This window comes from Ceratotherium simum, chromosome 9, assembly GCF_057802395.1.
Source record: "Ceratotherium simum simum isolate JZ-2026a chromosome 9, ASM5780239v1, whole genome shotgun sequence".
Taxonomy (NCBI): Eukaryota; Metazoa; Chordata; class Mammalia; order Perissodactyla; family Rhinocerotidae; genus Ceratotherium; species Ceratotherium simum.
This window is the reverse complement of record NC_141908.1, coordinates 59,499,704-59,516,695: the sequence shown is the minus strand read 5'-3', so window position 1 is coordinate 59,516,695 and position 16,992 is coordinate 59,499,704. Positions and strand designations below refer to the sequence as shown.

Sequence of the window (16,992 nt, the reverse complement as noted above, 5' to 3'; positions counted from 1 at the left end):
CAATGTTTCTAGAACAGGTCTAGAGAGCGTGCTGAACCGGTTTCGTTCAGTGACACACTGACATCTAGTGGTGATTTATGGTGTGCTATGGGATATGGTTCACCCAACAACAACGCCACAGTTCTGGTGGGTGCAGAGAGACAAATGAAAAAAGAAAGGTCCACTTCCAGTAGGTTTAGTTTTTGCTTGTTCAGTTAAGAACACCGGCCAATTCTCAAGACATTTAATCAAGTTATGGGATGATGCAGGTTGGGGCGGCAAAGAGCTGTTGAGTGTTGTAACTGTGGGAGATCTCCAAAAACCTCCCTGTGATTCAGAGTTTAAAGGAGCAAGTAGATAACTATGTGCTCACCTGCTCTTTCTACAGTGAATGCCGCAAGGGTGGCGGAGGACGGGGACAAGGGGAGGGATTGGGGGGACAGTTAAGGGAGGTGAAATGTGGGGGAAGTAAGCTTTCTAGGTTTTTTCATTACATCCCTTGAATTAATTTCTGTACCACTTCATGGTTAGAATTTTATTAGATCCAGAGGGAAATTTCCTTTAAGCAAATATACATGTAAGCTTTTTAGCATATCACTAAGCATTTATCTGAACCTGCTCATTTAATACATTGCATTTATTTTGGAATAAAAATATAAAATAAAATGTTTCTATTACCCTGAGCTTTCACAAATACCTAGCACCATCAGTAAAGTGTGGCTCTGTGTCTCCTCTGTCCCTTCCAAAGGCTACAAGACACAAACGTTGAGCGTCCTCGGGAGAAAGTCAATTTGATACCTGCTTACTTTAATGTGATTATTGAAATTAAGATTAAGAAATATTCATTGGAAGATTGCCACAATCACATTATATCTGCTACAGTACAAATTAAATTTAAATTGTGCCCCCTCCCCTGCTTTGGTGGAAGTGGGAAGGACCCAGTGCAGATGGTCTGCTTGATCTACACCAGTTACCTCCTTGTTCTACCGAGCTTCAACCACGACGGGACTTCTTTACACCACTGTTTAATGGCTTCATTATTCCAGTGAACAGGAAAGGCTGAAGAGGATGAATTCTGGAAGCTGGAATAAAGAATTTTTTTATACTGCTGTGTGCTTAGCCTCTGGTTCTGGCAGACCCTTCCACCACACCTCTTCTGGAAAAAAAAAAAAAAAAAGGAAGGAAGGAAAAAAGAAAAAGTGAAAACATCTTACTGTTGGCCTGGAGGAAACATGGAATTAAAAGAAACCTCAAGGATAAGGAAATGTGCGATTTTGCTTGAGAAGAATGTGCGTGAATTTATTGTGTGTGAATTTATTCCCACACACCCGGAATACCTCTAAATCCTTTAACTCCTTCACTCTTTCATTTGTGTCTGGGAATCAGAAGAATCATCTAGAAATGATTAAACCAAAGCAGCTCTGAAATGTAAAATCCTAGAAGAATCTTATGGCAGCTCCATCGCTTAATTATAACCACACATCCTTAAATAAATATGTATCCATTATTGGTGCCGTTAAATGTAAAAAAAGAAATATACTCACTTATGTCCTTCTTGGCAATTAATAGTAAACTTCAATCTTCAGAGCCCAGAGACAAAAACAAACAAACAAAAAACAACAAAAAAAGATGCGACACAACCTATTAGCACAAGCAAAACAACATTCTAATACTGAAGCTTCATGCTGCAAACATGTAATTATCCAAACAATTTGCAACTGTTGTTTTACTGCTTAAAAAAAAAATTCTTTCCAGATACTTTATACAGCCCAGTTTTACCATTACATAAATTTTTTCCTGTCACTACAACATTTCTGCAGTGTCGTTCATTGTTCAATTACATAATTGAGAAAATTGAGGCCCAGAGAAGTAAAAAAAAAAAAAAAATCCTACTTACAGAGCAAGACAGTAAATAAAAAATTGGCAAGTTTAGGTACTCTATTACAGGCTGGTGGTTAAATTAATTAAACTATTTTGGCTCTAGAGTTCAGTATCCTAAAGACCCAGAAGTCAGAAGTGAAATATTATTGGAGTGCTTTACTCACAAAGAAACTACTGTGATAAACCAATGACCTCTAATTAGTCAAGTGATAACACAACCCAAATTTAAAAGTCGTCATCTCCATATTCATTTCTTTCAAGAGAAAGTGTCAAAAATACGTCAGGCTGCAGCCCTTGGTAATTAGTTTTCATATATGTGCAATATCTATTTTATCCGATGATATGTTTTATTTTGGAAAGGGTGATTTTAAAGATTCCTGGGCAGGATCCTGACTTTGAAGCTAAGATTACTATCCTTACTGTGTTAAATAGGCAGATTCCAGTGATTTTCAGAAAAGCAATCAGCCATTTCATGCCTCTGTGTGTGTGTGTCCTCCTAATTCACACTTCTAGTTCCAACCTCCCAGGGCATGCCACTATGTAGCAGACAGGAACTGAGTCTTCCAGACATGCAAGTTGCAGATGCTAAAGAAGAGGCGACTACTAAGAGACCCAGTGCATGGGTGTGTTATATGAATGAATCTAGAGACGTGATCAGAGCACCTGTGCACAATATATTTGATGTCAGAAAAGAGTTTACAGTAACAGCACAGAACCAATACCAATATTCCCACCACCAGAATCCACCAGCTTTGTGATCTTGGCTTTCCTGGAAATGTAAAGAAAATAGAGACAAGTCGGACTTAAGAATCTGAGGAAACTTTTTATTGATCTCTTTATCCTTCCAGCATTAGGAGAGCAGCAATACAATATTTTTAACCCAAACTCAAAGGAGTAAACCTTTCCCCAAAGTTTAAACAGACTGGATGTTTTCTCTACATTATAGTATCCTCTCCTAAATCAACATCCTCCATTAATGTAATAACTCACAACCTCCCACAGAATGCGGGTGCTTTTGCTGTTTCTCTTCAGAGGTCCCCACTGGAGTGTTCTCATCTTGTGGGCTTTTGGCATCCTACGATATTTATCACCCAGTGTTCCCCAAATGATAACCAGAGTTACATAACCTACTTTGAAAATGCATGAAGAGAAGAAATACACTTCTAGCTAATCACTAAGAAGGCTCTAACAAGCTTCAAGTCAAAAGGAATACAAAACCATTTCTCATTTTAAGTGACAAAATACAGGGCTTTAGAGATGCTATTCACTGCAGTCTTCCAGCCAGGCCTTAAAGAAGGAAAAGCTGTCTTAGCAAGGTGTCTGAGAAGGTGTTAACCAGGGGAATAAAATGAAACACGAGAGATGACCAACATGTGACAAAAACCTCTGCTCCTTTAAACTCACTACAATAACATTTGGAAAGCCTCCATTTTGATCTTAACTAACATTAGCCTAGCTAACAGTTAACTTGAAACCTGGAAAGTTTTGTGCCCATGTTTAAATGTGGTCGAATACTTGCTAATCTTACTAGAAACATATCACTACAATGAAAATAAAAACAAGTGGTGCCATATGCCAAACTGATACCAGTGCTTATCCACTGATGATCTACTTGCCGACGCCTGTAATGTCATCTTACGAAGGCGCTTACATATAGTTAATATGGAAGCTAAAACACTTCCAAATATTCAAACCCAGCAAAAAAAAAAATGTACAAAGTTGCCCACTCATCACTGAATTATTCTGGACTGAACAGAAGGCTCAATTTCAGCACTGCCAAATGCTCTTAGGCACAGAAGCAATGCACCATCTGTCTTGAAGCACCAAGTATATCAATTCAGATTTAAAATACTGGTGTCCCTAGCAAAGTATCTTCAGCAATCCATTTTCTGATGCTTGGAACTTAACATGGCCAGCAACAAGGTTACACGCATCAAACTTTGAGCTGCTAGTAGTAAAAGAAATTATAAAAATGTCAGAGCATCAAAGAGTTGTAGTTCTATGAGCAGAAAGCCTTGAAGAAGAGTCAGAGGATTAAGGAAGCGTTTTCAGTGAGTCACTATTGCTATTTCTCTGAGAAAATATTTTTAAGTGATAGATGGAACTGCTGCCATTGGCAAGAAGGACTCTGGTTATTTCACTACAGAACAAGGGCATCTGAAGCTGCTACTGAAATAGAGCCTACTTCATCACGGGGACACACTGATGTCATGACAGAAGCCAGGCTTCTAAGGAGTTTGGACTTTATTCTGTAAACAATGGGCAACCACTCAAGTCTTATGAGCAAGGAGTGTCCTGATAAAGAGCATACTCTGGGAAGATTAATGTGATAGTGGTGTGAAGAATAGATGGGAGTCTTTTGTATGGACAAGAGAATAACTTAAAAGGCTCCTGTAGATAAGAGATAACCGAGAGCCTGAATAAGACTAGTCCTGGAGAGGCGAGACCAGAATGGAAACATGATGTCCTTCAGAAATAAGGAAAAAAACCCCAGCAATTATCAGCCTGTGTATAATATGTGAGGTATTCTAAAGAATATTGTTATGACTAATTTAACTTAAGAAAGAAGAGTTGTACCCTATTCCTTTAAGTTTAAATAATAAGCATAGCTGGGTTTAAACGTGCAATAATCACAGCAAAGGTACTGTTCGGCAAGACTTCATCAGGAAAAGAGGTTAGCTTCTATTTGTTAACTCTTGATTCTCTAAGCAAAATTAAGTGGTTGAGCCAATTATGATTTGGGCCTCTGTCTCTGACCAGGTTTTCAGAGAAAATAAGCTAAGGTATGCCCCATTTCTTATGTGTGAACCTTGGGAAGCAGGAAGTCAGGACGGTGGCAGGGAAAGGGAAGCACATAGAAGGCATGAGCCCTGGTCATAAGCTCACTGCCCCATGGGTTCTCTGGAAATGAAACCTGCTCTTCAGATTCCCTATTTCCTGAGCAAGGTGGGGCCCAAAGGGATGAAGCCTGGGATGGAGCGTCTAACACTGGGACTAGGGGTAGGAGTCAGGGTAACAGAAGTTGGTGTCACTATGTCCTTCTCTGACCACCACATCCACCAAGTAGACCTGAGGTAAAGAAGGCTCACTTGTCTACAATCACCTGAATGAGCAAGAAAGGATTTTTTGTGTGTGTGAGGAAGATCGGCCCTGAGCTAACATCTGCCAATCCTCCTCTTTTTGCTGAGGAAGACTGGCCCTGGGCTAACATCCGTGCCCATCTTCCTCCACTTTATATGGGACGCCGCCACAGCATGGCTTGCCAAGCGGTGCATCGGTGTGCGCCCGGGATCCGAACTGGCAAACCCCGGGCTGCCACAGCGGAGCACGTGCACTTAACCACTATGCCACCGGACGGCCCCAAGAAAGGATTTTTGATAAGCCATTTTCCTCTAGCCAATTGAGAGAAGTCACTCATCTGCTACATCACCTACTGAGGTGTTTCCAAAGCTCTCTGTCCCTACCTAGGATGTCTCTTTTCCTGACGAGACTACGATGACCTCTTTGGGAAAACAAAAGTTTCTTCTGTTTCCAGCATTTAAAGCAGTATTAGCTTTCAATAAAGACTTAAATTTCTCTGGTTAAATTTGGTGTCAATGTAGATTCTTCAATGACATAAGGAAATCACTTGAAGGAAATATTAAAGTGTTTAAGATTCAAACCAACTAAGAACTGCTAACGATCCTTGATGAAAAAGAAGAGCCATTCCAGATGTTATGGGAATTTTAATTACTTGTCTATTATTAACATGTAGCTATGAAGTGAAAGGCCTATCTAGATAGACGATTCACTTAATCATTCATTTATTCTCTCAACAATAAATGCCTACTCTCCTGGGCCCAGAGGAGTCACACGGACACAGGAGCTCTGGCCCCTCCATCCTCACTTCCAGCCAATAACCACTTCCTATTTCATGGGGGAGTAGAAACAACAAGAGAGCTTTCCACTAACACATCTACACTCCAGCCTGGACCTATCCATTTGTCCTCTGCCTGTTCTCCTGTTAACTATGGATGGCGTGAGATGTTTGAGCTCCCAGCAAAGCACATCCACCTCACTTGTGTGCTAGATTGTATCCCCTCCTGCCTACCTAGGAGAATTCAAGAATTTGGTGAAGGCCAATACTGCTTTAAGGGGGGATACTATGTCCCCCAGAGTTCCTGGTCTAGTTAGGAAGAAAGAAAAATGTTCAAGGAAAGTGCAGAGAGCTCTGGAAACACCTTCACTCAACAGTGTAGCAGGTGATTTTCTCCAGGACACTGCCTCTCTGCCCTGCTCATCCATTTCTCCCCATTTAATCTTTCCCATCAACATACAAACACACTGGAATTTTTCCCATCTTAAAAAACCCACAAAATTCCCACTACTCTCCATTTCTCTACTTAACTGCAAAATTTTCCGGAGTCTCCGATTTCTCTCCTTCCGTTATCTTTGGCACCTACTCAATCAAGCTTTGATCTCACCACTCCAACAAAACTGTGCTTGTATAGTCACCAATGACCACCACCCATCAGTTGCTAAATAAAACGGACATTTTAGTCCTTATCCTATTTGACTCATCAGTAGCATCTGAAGCAGTAGACTGTTCCCACCTCCATGACACTCTTCACTTCCTTTCCAGGTCCCCACATTCTCCTAGGGTTTTCCTTACACTTCTGATTGCTTCTTGCTGGGTTCTTTTGCTGATTGCTCATCTTCTCGACTTGCTAATGTCAGAGTGCCCAGACTTCTTTCTTCTCTACCAGCACCCATTTCCTTGATGATCTCACACAGTCTCACAGCTGTAAATATCCCTATCCACTTATGAGTCCCAAATGTACATGCCTGGCCCAGAGTTAACTCCCGAATTCCAGATTTGTATGTCCACTACTCTGACACCTCCATTTGGATGTTTAATAAGCATTTCAAACTTAACCTGTCAAAAACTAAGCTCTTCATTTTCTCCAATCCTGCTCCACTCCCAGGTTCCTCATCTTAGTTCACTGCAACTCCAGCCTTCTAGTTTGCTCAGGTGCCAAACTTTGATTCCTTTTTCACACCACATAGTCAAATCCATCAGCAATTCTTGTTAGCTCTGCCTTCAACCAGAACCTGGTCATTTCTTACTACCTAAACCAACGCCACCTAGGCCAAAGTCCCCCTCCCACTTCCTCCACCAAGTCTTTTCCCTAACAGCAATCAGAGATCCTGATAAAACCTCATATCCCACTATTCCGGCTAAAAAACCCTCCAATGGCTTCCCACCTTATTTAGAATACTACCCAAGCTCCTGACAATGGCCTACAAGCCCCTGTGTGATCCGTCCCACTGTCGTCTCCTTGACTTTGCCTCCTGCTCTTCTCCCAGTCGCTCGCCCTGCTCCACGTTCCCCAGTCCGTGCTGGTTTTGCACGCATCACGTGTGCTCTTCCCTTTGCCTGGAATACTCTTCCCCCCCGGCTTATCCCTCACCATCTTCAATTCTTGACAACTTTTTGGTGAGGTCTTCTCTGATTACCTTTTTTATAACTGCACTGCAACCTCCCCTTCCTCCCTCCCAGCACACACTATTTCCCTTCCCTGCTTTAGTTTTCTCCATAGCACTCACCATCTAATGACATATTTTTCTTACTCTTTAAAAATTTTTGTGTGCTTTGTTCACTGCTAATTCTAAGTACCTAAAACGTGCCAGAGTATACAACCAATAACTTACGGACCAAGTGAAATGAATTGGATCCCTGTTCCAGCGGCTCATGATCAAGTAAGGGAGACGACATACAAACACAAATATGTGTCTTTAAAAAAAAACAAAGAAGGGGCCAGCCCCATGGCTTAGCGGTTACGTGCGCGTGCTCCGCTACTGGTGGCCCGGTTCGGATCTGGGCGCACACCGACGCACCGCTTGTCCGGCCAGGCTGAGGCCGAGTCCCACAAACAGCAACTAGAAGGATGTGCAGCTATGACATACAACTGTCTACTGGGGCTTTGGGGGAAAAATAAATAAATAAAATTATAAAAAAAAAAAAAAAAAGAAGAAAAAGCATTGTCTCCCATGTACATTTAAAATGACCTTTACCATTTGGGAGTTGTGTGGCCAGGGAGAGTTTAGCAGAGGGCTAAGGCGCTCCTAAAAAAGAATGATAAAGGGGGGCGGGCTGGCCCAGTGGCGCAAGCGGTTAAGTGCGCATGCTCCACTGCAGTGGCCCGGGGTTCGCCGGTTTGGATCCCGGGCACGCACCAACGCACTGCTTGGCAAGCTATGCTGTGGCAGCGTCCCATATAAAGTGGAGGAAGGTGGGCACGGATGTTAGCCCGGGCCAGTCTTCCTCAGCAAAAAAAGAGGAGGATTGGCAGATGTTAGCACAGGGCTGATCTCCTCACAAAAAAAAAAAAAAAAAAAGATAAAGGAATCAGGTTAGGAGTGCCAGTGATACCCTACATATGGCTTTATTCCCTCACCCCCTTGTGTTCCTCAAAGCTACTCTCCATCACTTTGTAAATGAACACATGAAATGCTCACATAAAGACTCCTCGTTAAGCACTCCAATCGCAGTCACTAGAGAATCTTTAATTTTCCTTACACACTTACATAATTGTCAGGACTTCTCACAGTGCCCAACACCTCTCAGTATACCATTGCGTCACAGGTTTAGCTTTCTCCCTTCTCGCTCTGAGGTGAGCAGCCAGCACACCTGAGTTTGCTCAACTGACTTACAGGATACTCACACTACAATGACTGAAAAGTGGTTGATTAGGGAGCTTTTACCCAGTCACCTTTCAATGATACTTATTGGTACAGGATTAACATGGGGCAATGAAGAAAAAAAGGGACCCGTTAGAGTCTTTATCCTCTTCTACTTTCCTTCTCAGCAGGGAAGAAAAAAACAGAGAGACTCGAATTGCATTTCAATAACCAACTTTCAACATTTAAGGACTTGCCCCCTTCCATACTACTATATAGTATACTAGTCTCTTTTCCCTAAAATATTTCTCAAAAGAAATTTTTTTCAAAGACTATCACTTTTCATTGTTCCTATTAGATTTCCCTAAAACAATACTGTAAGCAGATAATGTATTCCTTTGTGTCTTATTTCTATCAGTAAAAACAAAGAGGAGAAATATATCAATTAAGAAGATAGTAATGATAATGGGAAATTATGTAAATTTTGTAGGACAGAAATCATTTTAGTATATTAAGGGCTTTTAAAATTACAAGATTAATTCATCTTCCATTTTAAAGAAGTAGACGTTAAGTAGGTTATGGGAATAACCCATTGTTAGTTCTCATATTTCAAGTTAACAGGAATATATCCAGCACCTACCATGTATAAAGCACTGAATCAGTATGATGAAAAATTAAAGAAGACAGGACTGATATGCTTCACATGGTCTCTGCTTAAACTTATGGAGAAGACCTATGCCCATGATACAATGTTCATTCATTCAGCAAACATACATCATGTTAGATATTGGGCTGAGATACACAGACAAGGAGTATAGATATTATCCTCCAAAAGCTCACTATCCAGAAATATGTATAAGATGTTAACTGAATATAATAAAATGCCAAAATGCATGCTAGAGACATTGGAATAGTTTCCAAGTAGTTATGGAGACATAAGAGTAGTTTGAAAGACAGAGAGTAATTATTCTAAAAGCATCAGATAGTATTGTTTAATATCATATACATTGGATAAAACTTACCAAATTATTATACTAATATTTTCAGAGCTAAATCAGCAGGGACATCTGTTCAATTTCTCATTTAACGGAAATGGATACATATTAGCAAAGATGTGTTCTCCTCTGCTAAGAGGGAAAAATCTATCTGGACAGGAAAATGATAAACTATTTAAGGATGCCTCAATGTACTCATGTCTGTACTGTATGCATCACAGTGCCTGAAAGGACCTTCAGGTCCTTTAGCAAGGACCTGACAATTAGCAAGCATTTAAAACTCGTAGAATAAACTCACAATGGAGGTCAGTTAAGGAGTTATATAGCATACCCGCACTCCACCCACCCCCTCCAAAAGAAAAAAAAGAAAAAGAAAAAAGGATTCTTGCTGAGAAGGGCACGTGGCTTATTACTGGCACTTGGAAATAACGCACATGCTTGAATTCTTTTTATTATTTCTGGTGTTTGTGCAGATGGTGTCTCAGAGAAACATACAGACTGACAGACTAAAGGTACATGATAGTAAAATAGAAAGGTTTCATCGAAGGAGTTGGACTTGAAGTAAACTTTAGGGATTGAAGGATTTGGAAAAAAAAATTGCTTTTAATGTTCTGTGTTGGGTAGACTTGCATAATTGGCTTTAGCCTCACTGGATTTCAACAAGGTAACCTGTAGAAATGGAAGACTTAAAGTGAATTTAAATTTCTCTAAATACACTCATCGGTAATATCTAGATTTGTTTAACAATTCCCTTGCTGTGCCATAGTTGTTTATTTCTGAACACACCCAGGGCTGGGACTCAGAGCTCTGTTGCCTAATCACAGTCAAATCACTCTTTCTTATATCTAACTAAATTAATGAGAAATACCACTAAAGGAGGTTTCCACCGTCCTTGTTACCTAATTTTTTTTTTTAGTTTTTCAAACTTAGCTTCTTAATGTTTGGTCTTATTAATATATAGGATATTATCATTTAAAAATCACCTTGGGCTTCTAGTTAACATGAGTTACTGTAACCACAAGAAGTTGAGGGCACAGTAGGTGGCAAACTGAAACAAGAGACACTGTTGGCAATCCAGCATACCCCCTTCAGAGAAGTGCTTATGAGTTGAATGGGGAGAGTCAGGGAGAAAAAGAGGAAGTGAGATTAGGTGTGGTAACACGCATCTACCTTAGAGGATCACTCTTCATTTCTAATTGACAAGGTTGATTCTGTTCAACAAGACATTAACACTACCCATCACTGTTGGCAATGCACTTTATAAACCAGTCCCAGAAAATCATTTTATAACCATTTTGAAAGGATTATCAGTCCACTGTGTAGAAACATCTCACTACACACTGGAGAGGTACACATTTAAATCACTGAAGAGCTTTACCCAAAAAAAGTTGAAAAACTAGTTACAAAAAGTTGATGTTTCAAATAATACCTATCTACCAAAATGTAATTATTTTTTATTATTTGGGTATTACTTGAAAAAACTTAGCAATTTATTTAGACACAAATCAAATGAATTTATATATTGTATTTATCTAAAATAAGGAACACTAACTGAAATATAAACGGATAATGTAATTATTATAGAATCATTATCTCAACCTCTTAAAATAATTTGCAGTGGTTTTATAAAGATAATTAATGTTTAATATCATGCCATAATTCTGTCCAAAGACCACAATATAAATGTCAACTGAAAATGTGTTAATGTACTGCATTAATATGACTACAACACAGGTTGATATCTGAAGTCACAGGGCTGAAATTGACTTAAATTTTATAATACAGTCATTCTTGTATAGTTAACAAGAATACACTTGGGCAAGTTAGTGGGCTGACTGTAACTAACACCTCAAAGTTCTTATTAAAAGAGTAGCATATACATGTGTCAATTCAAACTGCAAACGTCTACAGAACTTTATCCCTGTGATTACTTAAGATTTCTTAGTTAAAAAAAAAAAAAAGCAATGTCTAGATAACTAATACGTCTTGTTGTTTTGAAAAATGTAGTCATTAAGTGCCTGATATATTTATCAATATAAATTTCCTGATGTGGTTATATGATGTTTGGTTAAATAATCTTAAAATAACATCATTTATCTCATGTTCCAAATTAAAAAAAGGGAAATCAGTGATGTTAAAAGTATTCCTATGACAAAATTTTTAAAGCATAAGATAAACAAACATACCTCATATTCATTGGAAACAATAAAGCCTTATTCTGTAAGGTTCCATTTGAGACTTTAAAATAGAATATCAAAATAAGAATTTACTAAAATGCAAAATTGTACTTTACCTCATAAATTTTCAGAAGTTATCTATGTATACCTGCTTTTACATATATACATATATATTCAATACAAACTATGATGTTATAAACAAAAGCTCTTAGTTAGCCTAGTGGTAAATAATGGGGGCTGTACCTCCATATCATATTGGCTATGTCATCTGGGGCAAGTTATTTAACCTGTCTACGTATCAGTTTCACTCCGTCAACTGAGGATTATCAGAGTGTCTCCTCCCCAGAAGCTCTTTAGGGGATATTAAATGAGAGAAGGCACATCATGACTCAATGGTGCCTGGCACACAGTGGTGCACTGCATGGCTCCTCTGAGGAGAACACTCCAGGCTCACGGGATGCATGGTGCCATGACCATTCTTGAACACTTATAAAGTTACATTTGGACTTGTAACTCATAAAATTTGCTCTTAATGGATGAGAAAAGGTCTGGGTTTTGATATATCACAATTTACATCTAGAGCAAAGGTTACATGCAAAAAACTCCCCTATTTATAGTATACCTAAATGAACACCTATGTAACCGGGAAGTGGATCTACAGTTTTTCAGAAATCGAGAACAAGATTAAAAAAAATTTTCAGAATTTTAAGGGAATCTAATAGAAGGAAACCAAATGATGATTGGTATCTTTCAGTCCATTTGAAACTGTAGCCTGTTCCCCAAAAGAGAAAGCAGAACAAGCATAATAAATTTTATAAGATTAGATTTACTGAATGAGGGCTAACAGAGAAGAGGGAGATAATTAAATTCAACTCTTTTGTTTCATGTATGAATAAACTGAAACTCAAAGAAATTAAAGTGTCTCTTTCAAGGCCACAAAGGCAGTTTGTGGCAGAGCCACAAATATTTTTAAGTAACCAATTCCCTCCAGTCTGTCCCAGGTGAGTATGCGACACAGCCTAGAAGTAAGCACAACAGGTTGGTGGTAGTAATTAGGTTGATAACAAATGAAGGAAGTCCAACGACAGCATCCCCAAACATCCTAACGTTCAGTAGGAGGAAAGCTTTTCCAGCACCAAGAGAGAAGTTTATACTCTAGGATGTAGAATGTACAATATTGCAAGTGGGGAAAAACTACTTTCTATTGCTCACCTACGTGGAGATCCCTACAGCTTACATAAAAGGTCCCCGCTCTCATCACATTAACTTGAACTCCATTACATATTAGTTACCCCTTACAACAGTTAAGGCTCAGAGGTTTTCATAGGCCTAAGCCTGAATTCTTCAAAATAATACTTTTTTGTTTGTTGTTCCTTTCTAATATGGAGAGATTTTTTGGGGTGGAGTTTAAGTGAAAAATATACATAAATGTAATTTTATTTTTAGCCTGATTTAAGACTTCTATTGATAAATACCCAAGTAGGAGTCCACTTTTCTTAGCAAGGGTATATGCAACTATAAATGTTTTACTTTATTATCCTGAAGCAATGTATTTCTATGCAAATAATTCCACTCTATAAACTTTAAAATGGTACTCTATTTCCATAAGGAATGGAGAAGACATTTGCCCATATTTCACAACCTTGGTTACACGACCAGAGAATTACCTCAACAATCACCCCAGTCATAGAAAAAAAAAAAAAATTACCACATTTATACTCTGTTTACCAAATATGAATATTGCAAAGTAATTCTAACTCCTATAAAAAATCTAATATTTAATAACTATAACTAGAAAGAAGGAATTTATATAACCTGTAAAACCTTTAAAATTTGGTATTTTTTCAATTGAGAAATAATGCCACATCTGCACACTAATCCAGAGTTCGTTCTACCTACAGGGCAGACAAGGGTTTCTGTGTTCACCTCTGCCTCTGGCTGTGTCTCCTGGTCAAGTGCCATCATAAGAATGGTAATGCACACCATACACCATGAAAATTCAAGACCAGGATTAGAAGTAAAAAATGCACCCAAGACACAGAAGAGCTACCAGATTAAAGTTATTTGACAACACTGCCCAATGGTGGATAGAAATCACCAATTTGGAAACGAAACATTCCATAAGACAACCCCAGATTCTTCCGTGAGCTAGGACTTCATACTATTTTTAGCTCAAATATATTATCAAAGTAGAGCTTTACGTGTTTTTGAGACCAATGGTTTAAAATTCAGTTTTGCATGTTTAAGCTCATTATATTCTCTCATTAGGACTTAAAGGAAAAAAACTCTACACACTTAATGAGATTTCAAATGTTTTCCATTTAATAATTCATTTATTTGTACTAGTCCTTAGTAGTCAATCTTCATATCCGCATTTTTATTTCATCAACAATCATCTCAGACACACCTTCTAACAAGACTGACTTGAAATATTACGACAGGAAACTATGCCTTCAGGAGCATGTTTATTGTGTTTGAGATGATACATCAGGTGCTCTCTGAGCTACAAAGGGTAAAAGGAAATCCTCTCATTACAAACTGACAAAGGTAAAAGGTAAAACATTTTTCACAACAGCATGAACCACATACTCAGAAATAGATCTGGGTTTAATACAAATGACATAATTCCTAGTCATCTACGGCTACTTTTATAACTTCATACAGATAATGAATTAGGCTAAAATGCACTATAATATTTGGTAGACTTCAGGACCAGTATCCTTAGTACATCACAAAATACATTTTGATATCCCAAAGAAGCAAGACTTGCAAGTAGGCGTTTTAAACATAACTAATCTACAGCTACAAACTTCTACTCTTGATAGCATTTACCTTTTTGGGGAGTCTCCCAGTCTCCAAAGGATAAAAGCAGAGAGTAGAATCAGTATAACATATACACAGAAGTCCGTATTGTAAAGGCTATAAAGATTTGCAGCACAGTGAGAAGATGCCTTCAGCTCCTTCACACTGCATACAAATTATGTGAATTATGTTGCGTATCTCTTGGTCCACTGTCTGGCTATCCTGTCATGTTCTGCTCTGTTGGTCAAATACTGAGTGGCTATGCTTCCAACCAGAGGATCCGCTGGAAAAGTGAAAAGAACATCAACAGGTATTACATGGTGTCTTAAAGGTATAGTTTTAATATGTTATTAGATTGGAATGCCGATTTTTCAGCAGCATCTTGAATGACTAAATTTTCAAAAGAAAAATGTTTCAAGTAACATAATCTGTGTAGTTTAATATTAAAATTAGGAAAGGTACTTTAAAAATGAATGTTAAGTTAAAAAATTTGATTTTTATAAAAGATGCATGCCTTCAATATATAAAAACTGTTTTTACTCTCGGCATTTTATTCAACAATGAAAGTGTGCTGAGTGATTATATTTCTGCTTTCTTATGGATATTAAAAAATGTAATTTTTAAATAAAAACTCAGACCTTACAATGCAATGCTATTTAGAATGAAATGTTTCCTTCATCCTGTGCAGTAATATGACTCAAATCATTATCCTTATTTCCATTTGAAAACTCACTTGCCATTTTGTTTTAAATAGAATTCTAAACTAGAAATTGAATCTGAGATATAAACTTTTATTTTGAATTTTTTTTTCAAAAAGGTAAAATACGTGCACATGGCACAATATTTGAAGTGTACCGAACGACACCAGTAGAAAGTAAAGCTCTCTTCCTTCCTGACTCCAATTACTCAGAAGTTTCCCTGGCAAACCATTGTTACCTGTTCACAGGACTGCTACCCAGAGATATTATACACATTTACAAGCACTTAGAATCTTATTGTTATGCATACGTATTCTTTTTCAGTGCCTTACTTCTTTACTTAACATATCTCACAAAGCTTTCCCTATGAATTCCTATAGAGCTGCCTCATTTTTTTTAATAGCTACATCCTCTATTAATGGACACTCAGGTTGTCTCTAATCTTTTGCTTTAATAAATGATGCCACAGTGAATCTTCTTCTATATATTGCTATATCTATCTATCTATTTAGCTATCTAGCTATCTATCTAGCTATCTATCTTTGGCATATATATAACTGCTGAGCCTAAGGTAATAGTAATAGCCTTTGGTGATTAATCAAATATTTAGAAAAAGTAAGTCAACTTCTTTAAAAAAAGACCACTTAGTAAGATAACATACGCAAAATCCCAGGCCTAAACATCACTTTTTCAAGTCAGCTACCCATGTTAAAGATAATGCGTGGAATTATGGATTTCTTAAAAATGTTATGAATTAGGCACTAATGACTTTATTTCTAAGTTTATATAATCATAATCTAGTCCAACGCTCTCATCAGCTATCACTTTAATATCCACTAATACTACATCTACTACATCTAAAACAACTAACCATAATCCACAAAGGAAGGGAGAACAAGAAGCCCTTCATTACTAAGAGATTAATTTAAAGTACACGGTAACAGGGAAGGAGCAAGAAAAGGAGGCACTGGTGTCAGAGTCAGGTACATTGCTTTACTCTAGTCAAAAGTGGCTTGCACAGTCTCATAATTTAGAAAATCCATCAATGGCAGGGAGAAAATAATTATAGGGTAGCATGCCATTAACAAACTAAAAGAACTTATTGTGAAACTTTTTTGTTCTATTCTAATTAAAGTGGCATTGATAATTTCCTAGCCAATGTTTTTTATGCTGATCTTTCTACCTATAGCACTTACTTCTCAAATCCACATTTAAGCTAACCAAGAAAATGCATTAGTTTTTGCAGCTCACTGTATGTGTTAATGAAGATTTGCTTGAAGATTTGCTTACCAGGATTGCAGTCTGTCAAAAGAGAACAAATCGACAGCAAAACCTTTGAAATAGTCAAAGCAGGACTCCAGTTGTCTTTAAGGATGTCCAGACAGATGACTCCCTGACTGTTGATGTTGCAGTGATAGATCCTGGTGCGGAAAGTAACCTAAGGGCAGTCACATTAAATACGTAAAGAAAATGAATGTTTCATTACCAACTACCTCTCACCAGCAAACATGAAGGGATATACATCACAGATGATACTAAATAGCAAATAATGTAACTGAAGAGCTAATCGACTACTAGGTTTAAGTAGTAACAAAATTAAATGGTTTTATTCAGTTGAGAGAAATTTTGTTTTTATCCAGTATAGTAGGAACTATATTGATTTTAAACCGAAGTGAGTAGTTGATTTGATTAGTTTAATCTAAATGATAGATTATTCAATGTATGTATGTGTGTGCGAGTGTACACACACATACCCCATATACATGTGCATGCATGTGCACACACATCCCCCTGTTTAAA

General features: G+C 37.9%; 1 protein-coding gene across 5 annotated transcripts in view; it reads right to left on the bottom strand.

Moving 5' to 3' along the window:
- Positions 1-1,539: 1,539 nt before the first annotated feature.
- UBE2E3 (ubiquitin conjugating enzyme E2 E3) overlaps positions 1,540-16,992 on the bottom strand; it is a 95,271-nt gene continuing 79,818 nt past the window's right edge. For 4 of the 5 annotated variants that reach the window (XM_087435457.1, XM_087435458.1, XM_087435456.1 and 1 more), the window contains 2 exons: positions 16,483-16,630; positions 14,145-14,777 (listed from right to left, as the gene is read on the bottom strand). In XM_087435457.1, the coding sequence (XP_087291583.1) occupies positions 14,680-14,777; positions 16,483-16,630 (246 nt within the window). In that variant the 3' untranslated portion in view covers positions 14,145-14,679. Of the gene's footprint in view, positions 1,560-14,144; positions 14,778-16,482; positions 16,631-16,992 lie in introns of those variants that run through there. The other variant, XM_087435459.1, reaches the window with a different exon arrangement.